Source organism: Stegostoma tigrinum, chromosome 27 (assembly GCF_030684315.1).
Source record: "Stegostoma tigrinum isolate sSteTig4 chromosome 27, sSteTig4.hap1, whole genome shotgun sequence".
Lineage (NCBI taxonomy): Eukaryota > Metazoa > Chordata > Chondrichthyes > Orectolobiformes > Stegostomatidae > Stegostoma > Stegostoma tigrinum.
This window is the reverse complement of record NC_081380.1, coordinates 21,665,122-21,679,625: the sequence shown is the minus strand read 5'-3', so window position 1 is coordinate 21,679,625 and position 14,504 is coordinate 21,665,122. Positions and strand designations below refer to the sequence as shown.

At 39.1% G+C, this 14,504-nt stretch overlaps 1 protein-coding gene and 1 long non-coding RNA gene across 2 annotated transcripts in view; both read right to left on the bottom strand.

The window, feature by feature from the left end:
- The window catches only part of vkorc1l1 (vitamin K epoxide reductase complex, subunit 1-like 1), a 39,303-nt gene extending 24,863 nt beyond the window's left edge, over nt 1-14,440 (bottom strand). The window contains exon 1 of the mRNA XM_048557270.2: nt 14,219-14,440. Coding sequence (XP_048413227.1) covers nt 14,219-14,409 — 191 coding nt within the window. The 5' untranslated portion in view covers nt 14,410-14,440. The remainder of the gene's footprint in view (nt 1-14,218) is intronic.
- On the bottom strand, nt 9,920-12,717 carry LOC132211025 (uncharacterized). The gene is made up of 3 exons (XR_009447309.1): nt 12,614-12,717; nt 12,261-12,395; nt 9,920-10,578 (listed from the first exon to the last, which is right to left on the bottom strand). It is a non-coding gene; the product is annotated as an uncharacterized LOC132211025 (long non-coding RNA).
- Nucleotides 14,441-14,504: the final 64 nt, after the last annotated feature.

The window sequence follows — 14,504 nt, the reverse complement described above, 5'->3', positions numbered from 1 at the left end:
CTAGTCTTCTTTGAAAAGGTTACAAAGGGTGTTGTTAAGAGTAATACTGTCGATGTGGTGCACATGGACTTCCAAAGGGCATTAGATATACAGAGTTGGAGAAAAGTTATAGCTCAGAATATAAGAGACAGTGCCAATGTGGATACAAAACTGTCTTAATAACAGAAAATACAATAGTGATCAATGGGATATTTTTCAGGCTGGAGGATAGTTCAGTGGAGGTCCCAGGGGTTGGCTTGGAACCCTAGCCTTTCCAGATTTATATTAACGTTTTAGATCGTGGAGTGCAGGGCAAACATTTTATGTTGGCAGACACTGCAAACCTCAGAAGCACTGCAAAGAGAGGACAATCTCGAGCTTCAAAATAACACCTGAATCAGGTCTCCCCTCAACCTTCTCTGCTCCAAAAGAAAACAAACCAAGACAATCCAGCCTCACTCCATCCCAGCCAACATCCTCGTGAATCTCCCCTACACCCTCTCCAATGCAATCACATCCTTCCTACAGTGTAGTGACCAGAACTGAATACAGTACTCCAGCTGTGGCCTACCCAAAGTCCTGGACAGCTCTGACATGACCTTCCTGCTCTTATAACCTATGTTTCCACCAAAAGAGACACGTGCCCCGTATGCCTTAACCTCTTTATTAACATGCCTTGCCACCTTCAGGGATTTGTGGACAAGCATCTCAAGATGCTTCTGTTCCTCTGAATCTTCTATTATCCTACCATTCATAGAGTACTACCTTGTCTTATTACTTCTTTCCACAGTGCATCACCTTTCACTTATCAGGGTTAAATTCCATCTGCCACTGATCTGACCAGCTGGCTAATACGTTTGTATTCTCCTATAACCTGACCTTCTTACTCACTGGCAACTTCGTGTCATATGCAAACTTACTTATCATACCTTCCAGACTCATCTAAATCATTTATATAGATCTTGAACAACAATGTACCCAGTACTGTTTCCTGTGGTACTGGCTCGACACTGGCCTCCATTCAAACAAACTGCTTTATACCACCACACACTATTCCTGACTCTAAGCCAATTTTGAATTAATTCTCTTCAGAATTTTCTCCATTATTTTCCCTCCCACTGACATGAGATGCATTGGTCTATCTCTGCCAACTTTCTGGATTGAGAGGGAGAAAAGATAAAAAGTAGTTCTACATTATTGAAAACTCCCAATAATTAGAAGTTATGGCAGTAAGTCTCATACTTGCAAATGTGATCCAATGCATGGGTATAATTTTGACATACATTTACTGTTCTTACAAAGAGTCAATTCACATTGCCCTGCATTGGGTTCTGATTAAGTACAAATCAATTAGTGAATGGGCTCAAGAACAAAACCAGTTCACAAACCTAGGACTGCCTGCTGTTAAATTTTAAATTGCAGGGAAGGTTGATGATTATCATAATTTAAAATTACATATAATGGAAAAAACAAGACTTGCTGTGTAGGCTTGTCTGGATCTACTGCACAAATACAGTAACTTTGAGCCATTCAGATTTCAACGGTGAACCAAAAAGCAAAATGTCATTTCTGCAATGCTAACAAGAGTGGCACAACTTAAGATGGCAACTTTAGACCCTTTCTCCCCCTATGTACATGGCATTCACCTAAAATTATTGTATAGTTCAAGCATAAGTAACAAATGGTTTTCAACTTCTAAATGGAAAGTTAGATTCCCTTTCATAAACCGGAATAGACACTGTACAATATCTTTATAACCCCATTTTAGAAACATCTCACTGCTTGCCAATTATCTTCCTAAAACCTTCCCCAGTCGAACCTGGTGTCTAGTTTTTGTACTGGCTTTCCAGTTAAACACGCAATCTCTTGATTTTATGGTCAACAGTCCTAATAACAACAACCACCATGAACAATCAGCATTTATACTGTGCCTTATGTAAAGCATTCCCAGGTACTTCACTATAAATATTAAAAAAGAAATCTGGATACAAGAAAATATTAGCGCAGTTGAATAAAAGCTTGTTTAAAGTGGTAATTCTTAAGGAATGCCTTAAATAAGGGAGAAAATAATTGACAGGCAGTAGGGTTTTAGTAAAAGGAGTCCAAAGCTTAGGCAGCTAAATTCACAGCTTCCAATACTGGAGCAATTAAACTTATCAATACAGAGATAAAGATGAGGCCATAGAAGGAGTTGAAAGCTAGAAAGTAAAATTTTAAAACTGAGGCAGTGCGAGACACCACAGGTCAGCCAGAATAGTGTTAGTGGGTGAACGACATCTGTCGAGTTAAAAGTATGAGTAGCTCAGCAGTGGTTGAACATGAGTTTCAAAAGATACTCATCCACTTGCTCAACATAGTTACTCAATTAAAATAAACACCTCCACCTAGAAAATTGACTGTAGTCATGATGTGGAGTTGCCAGTGTTGGACTAGGTCAAAAGTCACATGACACCAAGTTATTGTCCAACAGGTTTACTTGAAATGACACACCTTCAGAGTGCTGGTCCTTCATCAGATGAAGTGAAGAGAGCAACTAGATAGAATTTATAAATCAGGAAGATCAAACGTTCATATAAATGATTACAAAGTCTGTGTCTGGGCGCGCTCTTCCCTTCATCTGATGAAGGGCCAGCACTCTGAAGGTGTGTCATTTCAAATAAGCTTGTTGGACTATAACTTGGTGTCATGTGACTTTTGACCGTGCCCACCCCAGTCCAACACTGGCAACTCCACATCATGACTACCGTCAATTTACTGGGTGGAGGTGTTTATTTTGATTGAGTAATTATATTGAAGCAAATGGATGACTAAATGTGTACGGGTGTCTTTTGAAACTCGTGCTCAATTATGCTCTCTTCACTTCACCTGAAGGGGCAGTGCTTCGAAAGCTTGTAATTTTAAATGAACCTATTGGACTATAAGCTGGTTCATCTGACTTCTGACCTAGTAAATTTCCTCAAGTATTGTTAGTCAATAGTCATGGACATATTTTAGTGACTCCATTTTTTAAAATCTGGTAATGCCTCTGTCTAAATCATTTACGTAGGTGACCAAATTTTGAACAATTCTTCTTTTCTACTCATTCCTTTGAGTTTATATTTTCAAATATTTCCTTTCCAAAATTTGCAAGTCTATAATCTATCTTTACTAATATAACAAACCTACTTTAATCTTTGAGCTAATTATATATTGACTAATTGTAACCCTTCCTTGGCGACACCAGTTATTTTGATATCAAGTGTGTTGACTACTTTGTCAATATTTTTGCTACAGTTCCACTGTCTCCTTTCCACATAAGGATATTTATTTGCCAAGGAGACACAGTGGAAATCATGCTTCCCTATAAAATATTTGCTTCCTGTTCTTCCAGTTTGACACACACTTCTTCACTTCAATACATGCAACTATTAAACCAGTGCCCCTTTTGCTAATAACGACATAATTGTTTGGCCATTAATTCAGCAGTCTGCGTCATGTTCAGATGCAGCTCTTTCATACTGAACACCTCCTCTTGTCCCAGAACTTGTCGAATCGTCTGAAGTGGATTATTAGGCACACTGTCAGGACTACTAGACTATTGATATAGCCACTTCACTCATTCCTACACAAGTACTATTTTTGATAAAAACAAGGAGCTCTGTTTCCCAAACAAAAACACCCATAAATCAAAGAGGTAACACAAAAGGAAGGAACATGCAAAATTGCTTAGAATAGTTGATGCAATGGAGTGGAAGCAATGATGCACAGCAAAGATGACAGACAAAATCATATAAGAGCTGTAAAAAGGAATACATGAGAAATTTGAATAAAATGAACATAAAAATGTTTGTCAATTCTAGCAAAAGTAAAGGATAATCATGGGTCACTTGGGCTCTCAAAAAAATTGCTAACGGTAAATAAGTATTGCATCAGTCTTTGCAATTGAGAGAAAGGATAACACACCTGATATTCCAGCAAAGCATGCACTAGAATTCACTAAATTTAGCGAGAAAACAGTATTAAAATCAACTAGAAGAGAATAACGACATCAAAGCCTTGACAAATCACCAAGCTCTGATAGCAATTTCCTTTGGATTTGGGTTGAAACTATCATTGTAATCTCTTAATACTTTCCTGATTTGGAAACCGCCCCTCAAGACTGGTAAATTGCAAGTGTACTCCTTAAGAAAGCTGACAGGGAAAAAAACCCCAGGAACTTGTAGACCTGACAGTCAAAATCGGAAGTACATTCAGGATAGCCTGGTTGAGCATTTAAGAAATTTGAGCTGATTAGAGGACACCAATGTAGATTTACAAAGTAAAGCGAAAGAACTACGGGGGGGGGGGGGGGGGGAGGAAGAGGGGGAAGGGTCCTGACTCGAAACATCAAGCTCTCCTGCTCAGCCTGCTGTGTTCATCCAACTTTACATCGTGTTATCCGTGGAGAGAGAGAATCAGGTTAAATGTTTTGGGTCCAGTGACCCTTCTTCAAAACAGTTCAATTTAAAAAAAGGTGTTGCAGAGATAGTAGAACTGCTGATGCTGGAGAATCTGAGACAAAAAAGGTGTAGAGCCGGCTGAACACAGCAGGCCAAGCAACAGAGGAGCTGGAAAGCTGATGTTTCAGGTTGAGAAGGGTCTAGACTTGAAACGTCAGCTTTCCTGCTCAGCCTGCTGTGTTCATCCAGCTCTACACCTTTTTGTCTCAATTAAAAATGTTGCTTTATCTGAATTTTTCAGAATATTTGGCAAGGGTTTATGTAGGGGATTGTTTGCTAAAATTAAAAGTCAATGAAACTGGAGGTAAATGACTGACATGGCTAGAAGATCAAAAAGGTAGTAAGACAGTAAGGATAGTGACTACACTTCAATTGAAGTGAAGTGCTGAGTTATGTCCTACAGTAATCCATCTTGGGGCCCCAACCATGTATTTTACCATTCAGGAGTGTAACTAAGAAACACTTCATAAAAAAAGACACACAGAACATTGTTTCACAGAAAGTAGGTGCAAGCTCAATCAATGACTTCAAATCCAAAATCAGTAAGAATTTGCGAGCCAAGGATGTTAAGTTGCACAAAGAAAAATTGAGTTAGGCTGTAAATCAGCAATGATCATTTGACTTGTGGAACAGTTCAAGGAGCTGAGTAATTTCTTCCTGATTCGATGCTTTACTAATAGGTAAAAGATACCAATCCTGCTTGAAATAATTGCTCAGTTCTGCATTGCAAATCCACAGACATTTGCTTCTACAGCTTGTAACGTTCAAAGTTTGTTTCATAAACTTCATCCACATTTGCATATTTAAACAAAGACAGAGTCAAAGTTATGTGACACAGAAACTGACCCTTCAGTCTAATACAAAACTAAAAATTTCCAAAGTCTGCAATTTTTATACAATGCCCTGAAGAAGTTGTTGAATTGTCATTGCATTTTTGGTGATAACGGAGCTAGATACACTTCTACAGAGAGAGACACAGCAGTTTACTGTCATATAGAATACTGAGACAGGCCAAAGAGCAAGCTGCCTTTCCATTCTCTCAACTAGTGACTACACGAAACCAAGATGGGAAGAAAGAGAGCATTTTCAGTAGTTCCAGTTGGTCGTCTCATAAATCACAAACAAAAGCAAGAAAAAAAATTGATCAATGTAAGCTGCGGACTAGTCTTCCTCAAGTAACAGTTAAAATTTGTCAAACAACGATCCAGCTGCATTTGGACCAACATGCCTGCATTTTAAGACTGTCAGGAGACAGTAATTAGAATTGACCCACTAATTTCCAAGATGTTATGTTAAGTACCAATTATTTAAATGGTATTGAATTGCTTTGAAATCTACATTTTCAGCTTCAATCTGCCTGAAGCTGAGACAAAGACCATCTTTTTATTTTTACAAAAAAAGTGCTCTAAGGCACACAAAAACGTCTCTCTGAAATGATGTAATAATGACTGGGTACTAACTAAAATGTATCCAAACTTGAAATGGCATTAACTTAATCTAATCCAGCTCGTGTAACTATGATGATTATTGTATTAGAAGAAACATATGACAATGTATGCATGGTTTAAAGTCTTTTTTTGTCCAACATCCAGTACTGTACTTTGGTCATTTCCTCAAAAATAAAAGCCAGTGTCTTCAAATTCCATTAAAAACTTCATTCTCCAGTAATGGACTCCCTCCCTCTCCCTGGAGAGACAACTGTAATAGTTTGCAATCTTGGTATAACATTTGGCCCCAAAGTGCAACCACATATCTGTACCATCACCAATACAATCTAGTTTCATCAATTCCAGAAGTAACACTGATCAACTCTGCCCTTCCCTACCTCATCTGCTATTGAAACCCTAATCTGTGTCTGTCCTATTCCAAACATGTCTGGATACCCTATTCGAATGTCAGTAAACTAATTCATCCAAAACTCAAGAAGTGCCTGCATCCTAACCTGCACTTAGTTCTGTTCATTCATCACCCTGCTTGGTTTTGGACTCCTAGTTAAGCAACACCACAACTTTAAAATTCTTGTCCTCATTTTCAAGTTACTTACAGCCTCACAGCAGCCTCCCATTTTCAACCTTCCAAAATATCTGCACTCTTCCACTTCTGGCATCTTTGGCATCCTGGGTTTCAATTGCTCCATCACTGGGGAGCACTGCCTTTGGTGATCATGATCCTAAGCTCCCTCCTTAAGCCTGTGAAAACTCTATATCCCCTTTCTTTATGACACAAACTGCAACAATGTGAACAAGCATTCAGTCATCTATCCTAAACTTCCCATATGGCATGTGATTATGCTCCTCTAAAGTGCCAGAAAATGCTTTAAATGCTTTACTACGACTTACGTGCTGTTGAAAAAATGAATTGTTTTTTCACAAAACAGAAGTGAAATACAAATAATAACTACCCTGGAAGAGAAAAATATTTACATAAGTGGCATATGTCAAGCTGATGCTGTTATTTCTACTCTCTATACTGCATCGCATGGGATCTCAAAGACACTCGTGCTTCAGAAAAGGGACAGTTCACACTGCTACAAAACTACCACCAACATCCTCACAGGAAAGCTCATTTGTGGGGATACAAAGGGTTTCAACTAATTTGGTTGAAAGAGAGGTACCATCCCAGAAGTAGAAAAGAATAAAAAGTGCATAAAGTGAGTGTTGTACAATATAAGAACTGAAGAATTTTCATATTAGCTAGGTATACAGAAGAACTATGATAAATGTGTGTTTACCATGAATGTATGAAGTGTAGTGAATAAGGTTGGATAAACTACAAGCACTGAATGCGACTTTCAGGGGAGTACCGAGAGTTGAGAGAATAAAGGGAAACCGTAATCTCTGTAAAAACCTTAATCTTGTTTTTCATTTAACTGTTTAAACTTTAGAAACACATCCAGGGACTTAAGCAGGAATAGACAAGCTCTCCACTTGACAGCAGCTGTTAAGAAAATCAGCTTAAACTTTTCTCTCTACCCAGAGCTGAGCAAACTGAGAGGATACAAGTAAAGGCATCTCAATGCGACTTAGCACTGAGTGCAACTTTGAGCAGAGTTCTGAGATTTGAGTGAGTAATTCAGGAGAAAGATTTCTGATTTCTAGGGAAGGAGGTGGTCCTTTGCTTTTTCTAACTTAGTCAGTCAACAGCTGGTTAAGTCATTTTGGTCTATTCTATTGCTAAAGTTTAAAATAATAAAGGAAGGGAGATTTATATATATATGTGATTTGTCACAGTTGCACACATGCAAACTTCTGAATGAGACAGAGATCCAGGGCAAACACAGCCGCAGAAGTGTTCACATTTCAAGGAACTCTGATTCAGTCACTGAACTGATGCCAAGTTAAAGATACTGTAACAGATCAGCAAGTCAGAACGTTACCTGAATATTTTAGAACTGGTGGTTACACCTATCAGGATAGGGTTTTCTAATTTGATCAGTGGTCAAGGACAGGGGAATGCAGCTTCTGGTGAGACAGGTAAGGGGGCCTAAAGGACAAAAGTACTGAAGCATCAGCCTTTGCAATTACTGAACAAGCCCGAGGTTTTGTTTTAAGAAACTGCTGGCACCAGAGTACAAGATGACATTCAACTGAGTGGAAATCAACATAGTGGCAGTCAGGGATGGTACAGCAAGGAGGGCTGACATGGTTTAACAAAGCCCAGAGACTGTCTTGCCTTCCTGGTGCCAGATTTCAGAATATCTGCTCAGGATATGAGAGAAACTTACAGTGGGAAGGGGAAGATCCAGTGATGTTCTATATCGTCAGTACAAGACACTCGACAACAAATTTATCAGAACCTCAGAAAGTAATAACCCAGAGCTTTTTGAAACAGGTGTAAATTGGCCTAGAGCAAATAGGATTAGAGAAAGGGGTGAATGGTTCAAAAAGTGGGGGGGGGGGGGGGGGAAGTGAGCTCCACTTCATGGGGCACTTGAAACTAGAACTGGGAAAATTGAGGGCTGTACCATTAGCAATATCCACACCTGAGCTCTGCTAGTGGGAGTGTTTTAGCTAGTCGTGTAACTAAGGGAGTACAGGGCGTTTTAAAAAAAACTAGGTATGAGAAGTAGCAAAAGCATTGACAAGGACTTCTGGGAGTGGTGTACAGGCCCCTGTTACAACTGAGGGGACAAGCACACTCTCTCTGATCCAGTGACTCCAAGGCTTATCTAGTTATTGACTGCTTTCTCTATATTAGAATTAGAGTAAGAAGATCCATCAACCAGGTTTCCTTAAACATAAAAAATTGATTATAACAAGACTTATTCAAAAACATTGAATCGCTTCACAATTCAACTAAGAATATCAGTCACAAAACATTAACTCTGTTTCTCTCTCCACAAATGCTGCCAAGCCTACTGAATTTCTCCAGCATTTTTTCTTTTTCTTTCAGATTTTCAGTATCTGCAGTATTTCACTTTAATCAGACTGTGTTGTTGCCTATGTGCCCATTTCCAGCCAACGATCAGTTCAATGCTGTAAACCTTCAAGACACCATTGAAACACAGTCATATTGTCACCTCAAACATGTTATAATGGCCAACAGTAGCAATCCTAATTTACACTCACTGGAGACAAGTTAATCCAGAAAAGTCTGTAGCCTTCAGGTTAAATGCACCATCAGATCATAGCAAAATACTAGATTTATCAACATCTGACAGTACAGAAAGGGTTAACACTCCTGCTCAACCACCAACCTGAGACGAGCACTGTTTCATTTTACACAGATACTGTCAGACCTGCTGAGCATTTCTGGCATTCAATGACATCTAATATGGTTTATATGTATACATTGCCTTCCAAAGGTCCTGGCATTGGAACACTGAAGGAGAAACAAGAAGAGCGCTTCCATAGTTTAAAGAAAGATTACAATCACTTTGAATGTTGTTATTTGCTGTTTTTAAATCAGATTTGGAACAGCCATGATTCTTTTCAAGTGTTCTCATCCTTTTCACCATTTTGGGAAAAGAAAATTAAATTCTTTCTACTTGGTACTCTGAACAAATAAAAGAAAATATTTAATCACATAGTCACTTCTCAGCAATGAGATTACGTATTCACCAGACAAGCTCTACGGGTTTTAATGGGTGTATCCAAAAAATTCCTCTGTTCCCAGAATGGCTTCAGGCTAATCCAAAGACAGAATTTACAACATGCAGCTCAAGTCATTCATACTGGTATTTATTCTCCACACTATCCTACTTTCACCACCGTTCATCTAAACCTAACTGCATAGCCTTCTATTCCCTACTCACTTATGCAAGGGCCCAGCTTTGCTTGAAAGCAACAACTGTTCATTGCAGCTATGTCATCAGGTACAAAGTTCCAAATTCTAAACACTTTTGGACAGAGAGGTTTCTCCTGAATATTTTTATTGAATTACAAGCTTCCACAAAAACCAATAAAGCAATTCCACAACAGTTACGGATGGATGAAGTTTGAAATTGCAGGTCATGAAGACAAAGATACAAAATTACCTTTTGGAGACGATTGTATCTCTAAAATCAAAACATGAAAGCTAAGGGTTAAGGACATAGTGGAAAGATTCAGATATAAAAATGGGTATAAGGCAATAAAGTAACAAAGTGGTCCCAAATGTTGTGTCAAAGCCTATAGATCATTGGAATTTGTGATAAAGTGAGAGTTGGAGCGAGAGACAGCACAATGATTTAGTTTGATGTATCACTGTCACGTGTACCAAGGTACAGAGAAAAGCACTTAAGTGCTTTACAAGTCCATCAGGGTAACAGAACAGAGTTACAGCTGCCGAGAAGGTGCAGAGCAAGAGATCAATATTAACATTAAAGAGGTCCATTCAAAAGTTTGACAACGGCAAGGAAGAAGCTGTTGTTAAACATGTTTGTACATGTATACAAACTTTTATATCATCTTCTGCCCGATGGAAGACTGTGGAAGAGAGTACAACCAGGGTGGGAGGGGTCTTTGATGATGTTGGTTGCTTTCTGGATGCAGTGGGAAATATAGATGGAGTCAATGGTAGGAAGTTCTGTGTGATGGACTGGGTGGTGTTCACACCTCGCTGCAACTTCTTTTGATTTTAGGAAAAATAGTTGCCATACCATGCTGAGATGCATTCAGTTAGAATGCTTTCCATGGTGCATCTAAAAAATAAAACAAATAAAAAAAATAAAAAAAATTTTTTAAAAGTTTTTAAAAAATTGCCAAATCTCTTTATGGACATACCAAATTTCCTTAACCTGAAGAAGTAGAGGCGTTGCTGTGCTTTCTTAGCCATACAGTCAATGCAGATGGGCCAGGACAGATTGTTGGTGATCGTCATTCCCAGGAATTTGACATTCTGAACTATCTCCATCTCAGCATCACTGATGCAGACTGGGTGTGCCCTCCACTCCACTTCCTGAAGTCAACGACCTGCTCCCTCATTTTGCCGATGCTAGCGGAGAGATTATTGTCCTTACACTTTGCCACTAAGCACTTTCAACCCACTAATGACTCTCTATGTTAACAGGTGAATGACTAGAATGGAGGGGTGTATACTAGAATTATTTTTTTTTTAAAATATGGGGTGGACATCAGACAGAAGATAATATAAACATTTATATTGCAAGTTTGAGGTAATGGCCCTTCCCCCTCTAACTGCCACCCTAGTTGAGGCACTGAAGCTCAAATTTAAAAAAGTACATTTTCGGCTTACTGCCAGAAAATCTTACATTGCACTGCAATCTTGAACTGCACTAACATTAACTACGTTGTTCCTGAGCTTGTCAATGAACAAAATAATGCAAGTTACCACCCATATCTAACAAAATATATTACAGGTTGTGTTATCTTCTGCAACTGCATCACCATGGCTCTTATACCTACTTTACCAAGTCCTTATTGTGCACAAGGAGGAAAATTAAAGATGTAACATAAGCAATCTTGCAAATCCAAAGCAATTATTAATTTCAGATCATGTACAGTCTATGTACACTGAAAAAGCTGAATTACTCTTACAAGTGCAGCAAAGTTATATGAGGCAAATACTAGATTTTGATGTGCACTATTTGCCTGTATTTTGCTCTCAGATCATGATATCATCATCTTATTAAAAGCATGCAATATGTTCCTTCCAAAGAAAAAGGCAAGGGCTGAATAAAAAAAAATTTAAGTTCATGTGGAGTTCTCAAATTAAGATAGCATCACTACACGCAAACGAAATAATTACAGAATGATGACAGACATGATGATAGTGGTAAAACCTATTAATTCTACTATCAAAGTAACATTCCCAGTATAGCATAGGTATGAAATTAGCACTAGTTACAGCAATGCTATTCGTGGCACGACTTCAATATGATAACTGCAACAAACTTTGAATTTCTAACAGGATTCAGAATAACATGCAAAAAAAAAATCAAAGTGAAGATCATGTGACCACAGTCTACTGACTGGAGGAGTGTGGTTTTGTGACACATTTTAACATGACAAAATGGACAAGATGGCAAAGTCATGAGATTTTTGTAATTGTAGCAATGAGGAAGCAAGAAATGAACTAGAGTTTTATTCAAGAATACATTGGAATTAACAATATCTTGAACACTCATTTTTGTAAATATGCTTCATAGTCAAATTCTAATCAATGGGGAAGCCGAATGGGAATAATAATTTAACTGATGGTGATGAATCACCAATTAATATTATTAACCCAAGGACTGATTAAATTTCCATTTTTATTTAAAAGCTTTGCTACCCATAGGACTCCAACTCCTCCATCCAGTCTCATCTTATTTTCTGACATCAGAGCTCATAGCTTAAAAACTGAAATTGAAAAAAAACAGACCTCTTTGTAACTATTTGTTTGAAGAGGCATCCGCATAGAGGGAAGCAATAGTGACGTTGAGTGGTGGGAGTAAGTTTGAAATCTCATAAGCCAACATATTTTTCGAAATTGGGTTCTTTATGATGAAAGTCTCTCCTAAAAGAAAACCAGTACGGACAAATTATGCTTCAAGATTAAGGGCGAGGCAGAAAACTACAAATGAAGACCGAGGGTCTGTCTTTATTCCCTATCCCAACAAGCAGTGTACTTTATTATATGGGATCATTACTGATTACAGAGGTTCCTTTCTTCTTCATTGCTGCAACTGCAACATTTGCCTTTTTGTAAATTTCACGACTTCCATGCCATCTTACCCATGTCACATTAGTATGTAGACTGTGCGCCATATGATCCAGCCAAGAAAATCTTTGTAATGCCAATGTTTGAACCAGGACTTCATTTCTTGCCTTCTCTTAGCTGTAAATTATAAGAATACATTTTTAAAATTAAACTCCGTAAACTCCAAACTTCTTACCTGCTTGAATTAATCAAACAGGATCTTGACAAACAATCTTTTGAGTTATAATCAATAAATGCTAGTTTAGTAAATTAGTTGTCTGGAATTTCATCTGTGGCTTTCAGCAAAAGTCAAGTGAGCTAGAGCTGAAGTGACATGTAAAATGCCTGGCTCCAAAGGTCTCAGTCAATTCAGATGAATATTTCCTACACCACTGCTGTACATCTCCAAAGCAATTTCATACGTAAGAGCAAAAGGAACAGGGCAAGTGGCCATTTGATCCATCAAATGGCTCTGCCAAACAAGACCTGATTGCATCCTTTAATTCATGTTCTGGCTGCTCTGCCCACAAAACATTTAGCTCCCTTGTCAAAAGTCTGACTAATTCAGCCTCTAAGATATTTAATGCCCCTGAGGTGGGGAGAAGGGAATGCTAAACACAAAACGACATTGAGGAGGAATCTCATCTATCTTAAATGAGAGATCTGTTACTTTCAAACTGTGTCTCATGGTTCAAGGAGATCACCTTTCATTCTAAGCTCTGAATACATTTGCAGATTACAAAATTGACTCATACCACTATCCTCAGTAAAATTAAGCACAAGTATATCTGAAATAATGAAAATACACACAGTTGGATCTATTAAGTGACTTGCATATTATACATAATAGCAGCCCTGAAAATTTCAACAGGCCCAAAGAGAGAGTGTGTTGCAAATAAAGCAAGGCTGCAGAGAGGAAAACCTAGAATATTCTGATGATCAGGCTGTCACATCAGCTACCAAGAGTATTCTCACTGAATCTCTTTTGGAGACTGATAGCAAAAAACAATGAAAACGATTAAAGGTTTTAACACCAGGCAAGAAAAAAAAAATCTGAATCCCCCTCATACAATATCTTAAATTGCTTATACCACTTGTAACAAACAACTGACCATAATGTTTTAACTCCAGTGTGACAAATCTCAAGATGTTCATTCCAACCACAACCATAGATTAGAAAGAATGAAACAGCGATTATGTGACCACTCAAACAGGTGCAGTGCAAACATCTCACATGCCTATCATACTTCCCTGAAATTTCAGTGACAACTGTTCAATTAATTCCACCATCTTCTCCAGCAAGAAGCACATTGTGTGCCCACTACCCCCACCTCTCCTCCCCATTTCAATGTCCAACTCCCAATCCCACTCCCCACTGCGGTCCCAAACCTCTGGCTTGGGGGCTGACAACAACCTTTTCCTGAAGCTCTACGACAAACTGCCTACAATTCAATTGAGGATGAATGGAAGGAAGCGAAGGCGCTGAGACATTCACAGACAGACTCAACAACAGACACAAGCGCCGGCTGTCAGTCTACAGGAAGAGACAGACAGAGAAAGGCCCTCCGTGTCCCCTCGGCAGGGGCAGCGCCCGCGGTCCTCTCTTTACCATCGCCTCCACAAAGTCAGCGCCAACTCACCTCGAGCCGAACACCTTGGTGCAGCTCATCCGCTCGCTCAGGTCGCACATGGCCACGTAACCAGGCTGAGTGGCCCGGGCACTCTCTACATGATACGCGTAGACGGACAGCAGCATCCCGAGCAGGCACACACTGCCCCGGGCCAGTTTCTCCCATTTCGGGGTCGCCACTTTCAGGATGGGCGCCGACATCTTCCCCTCTGCCTGCCGCTGAGGCCGAGACGTAGCGCGCTCTGATTGGCCAGCTCGGGACATTATCGACGTCACCGCGCACTGCACCGCCCTCT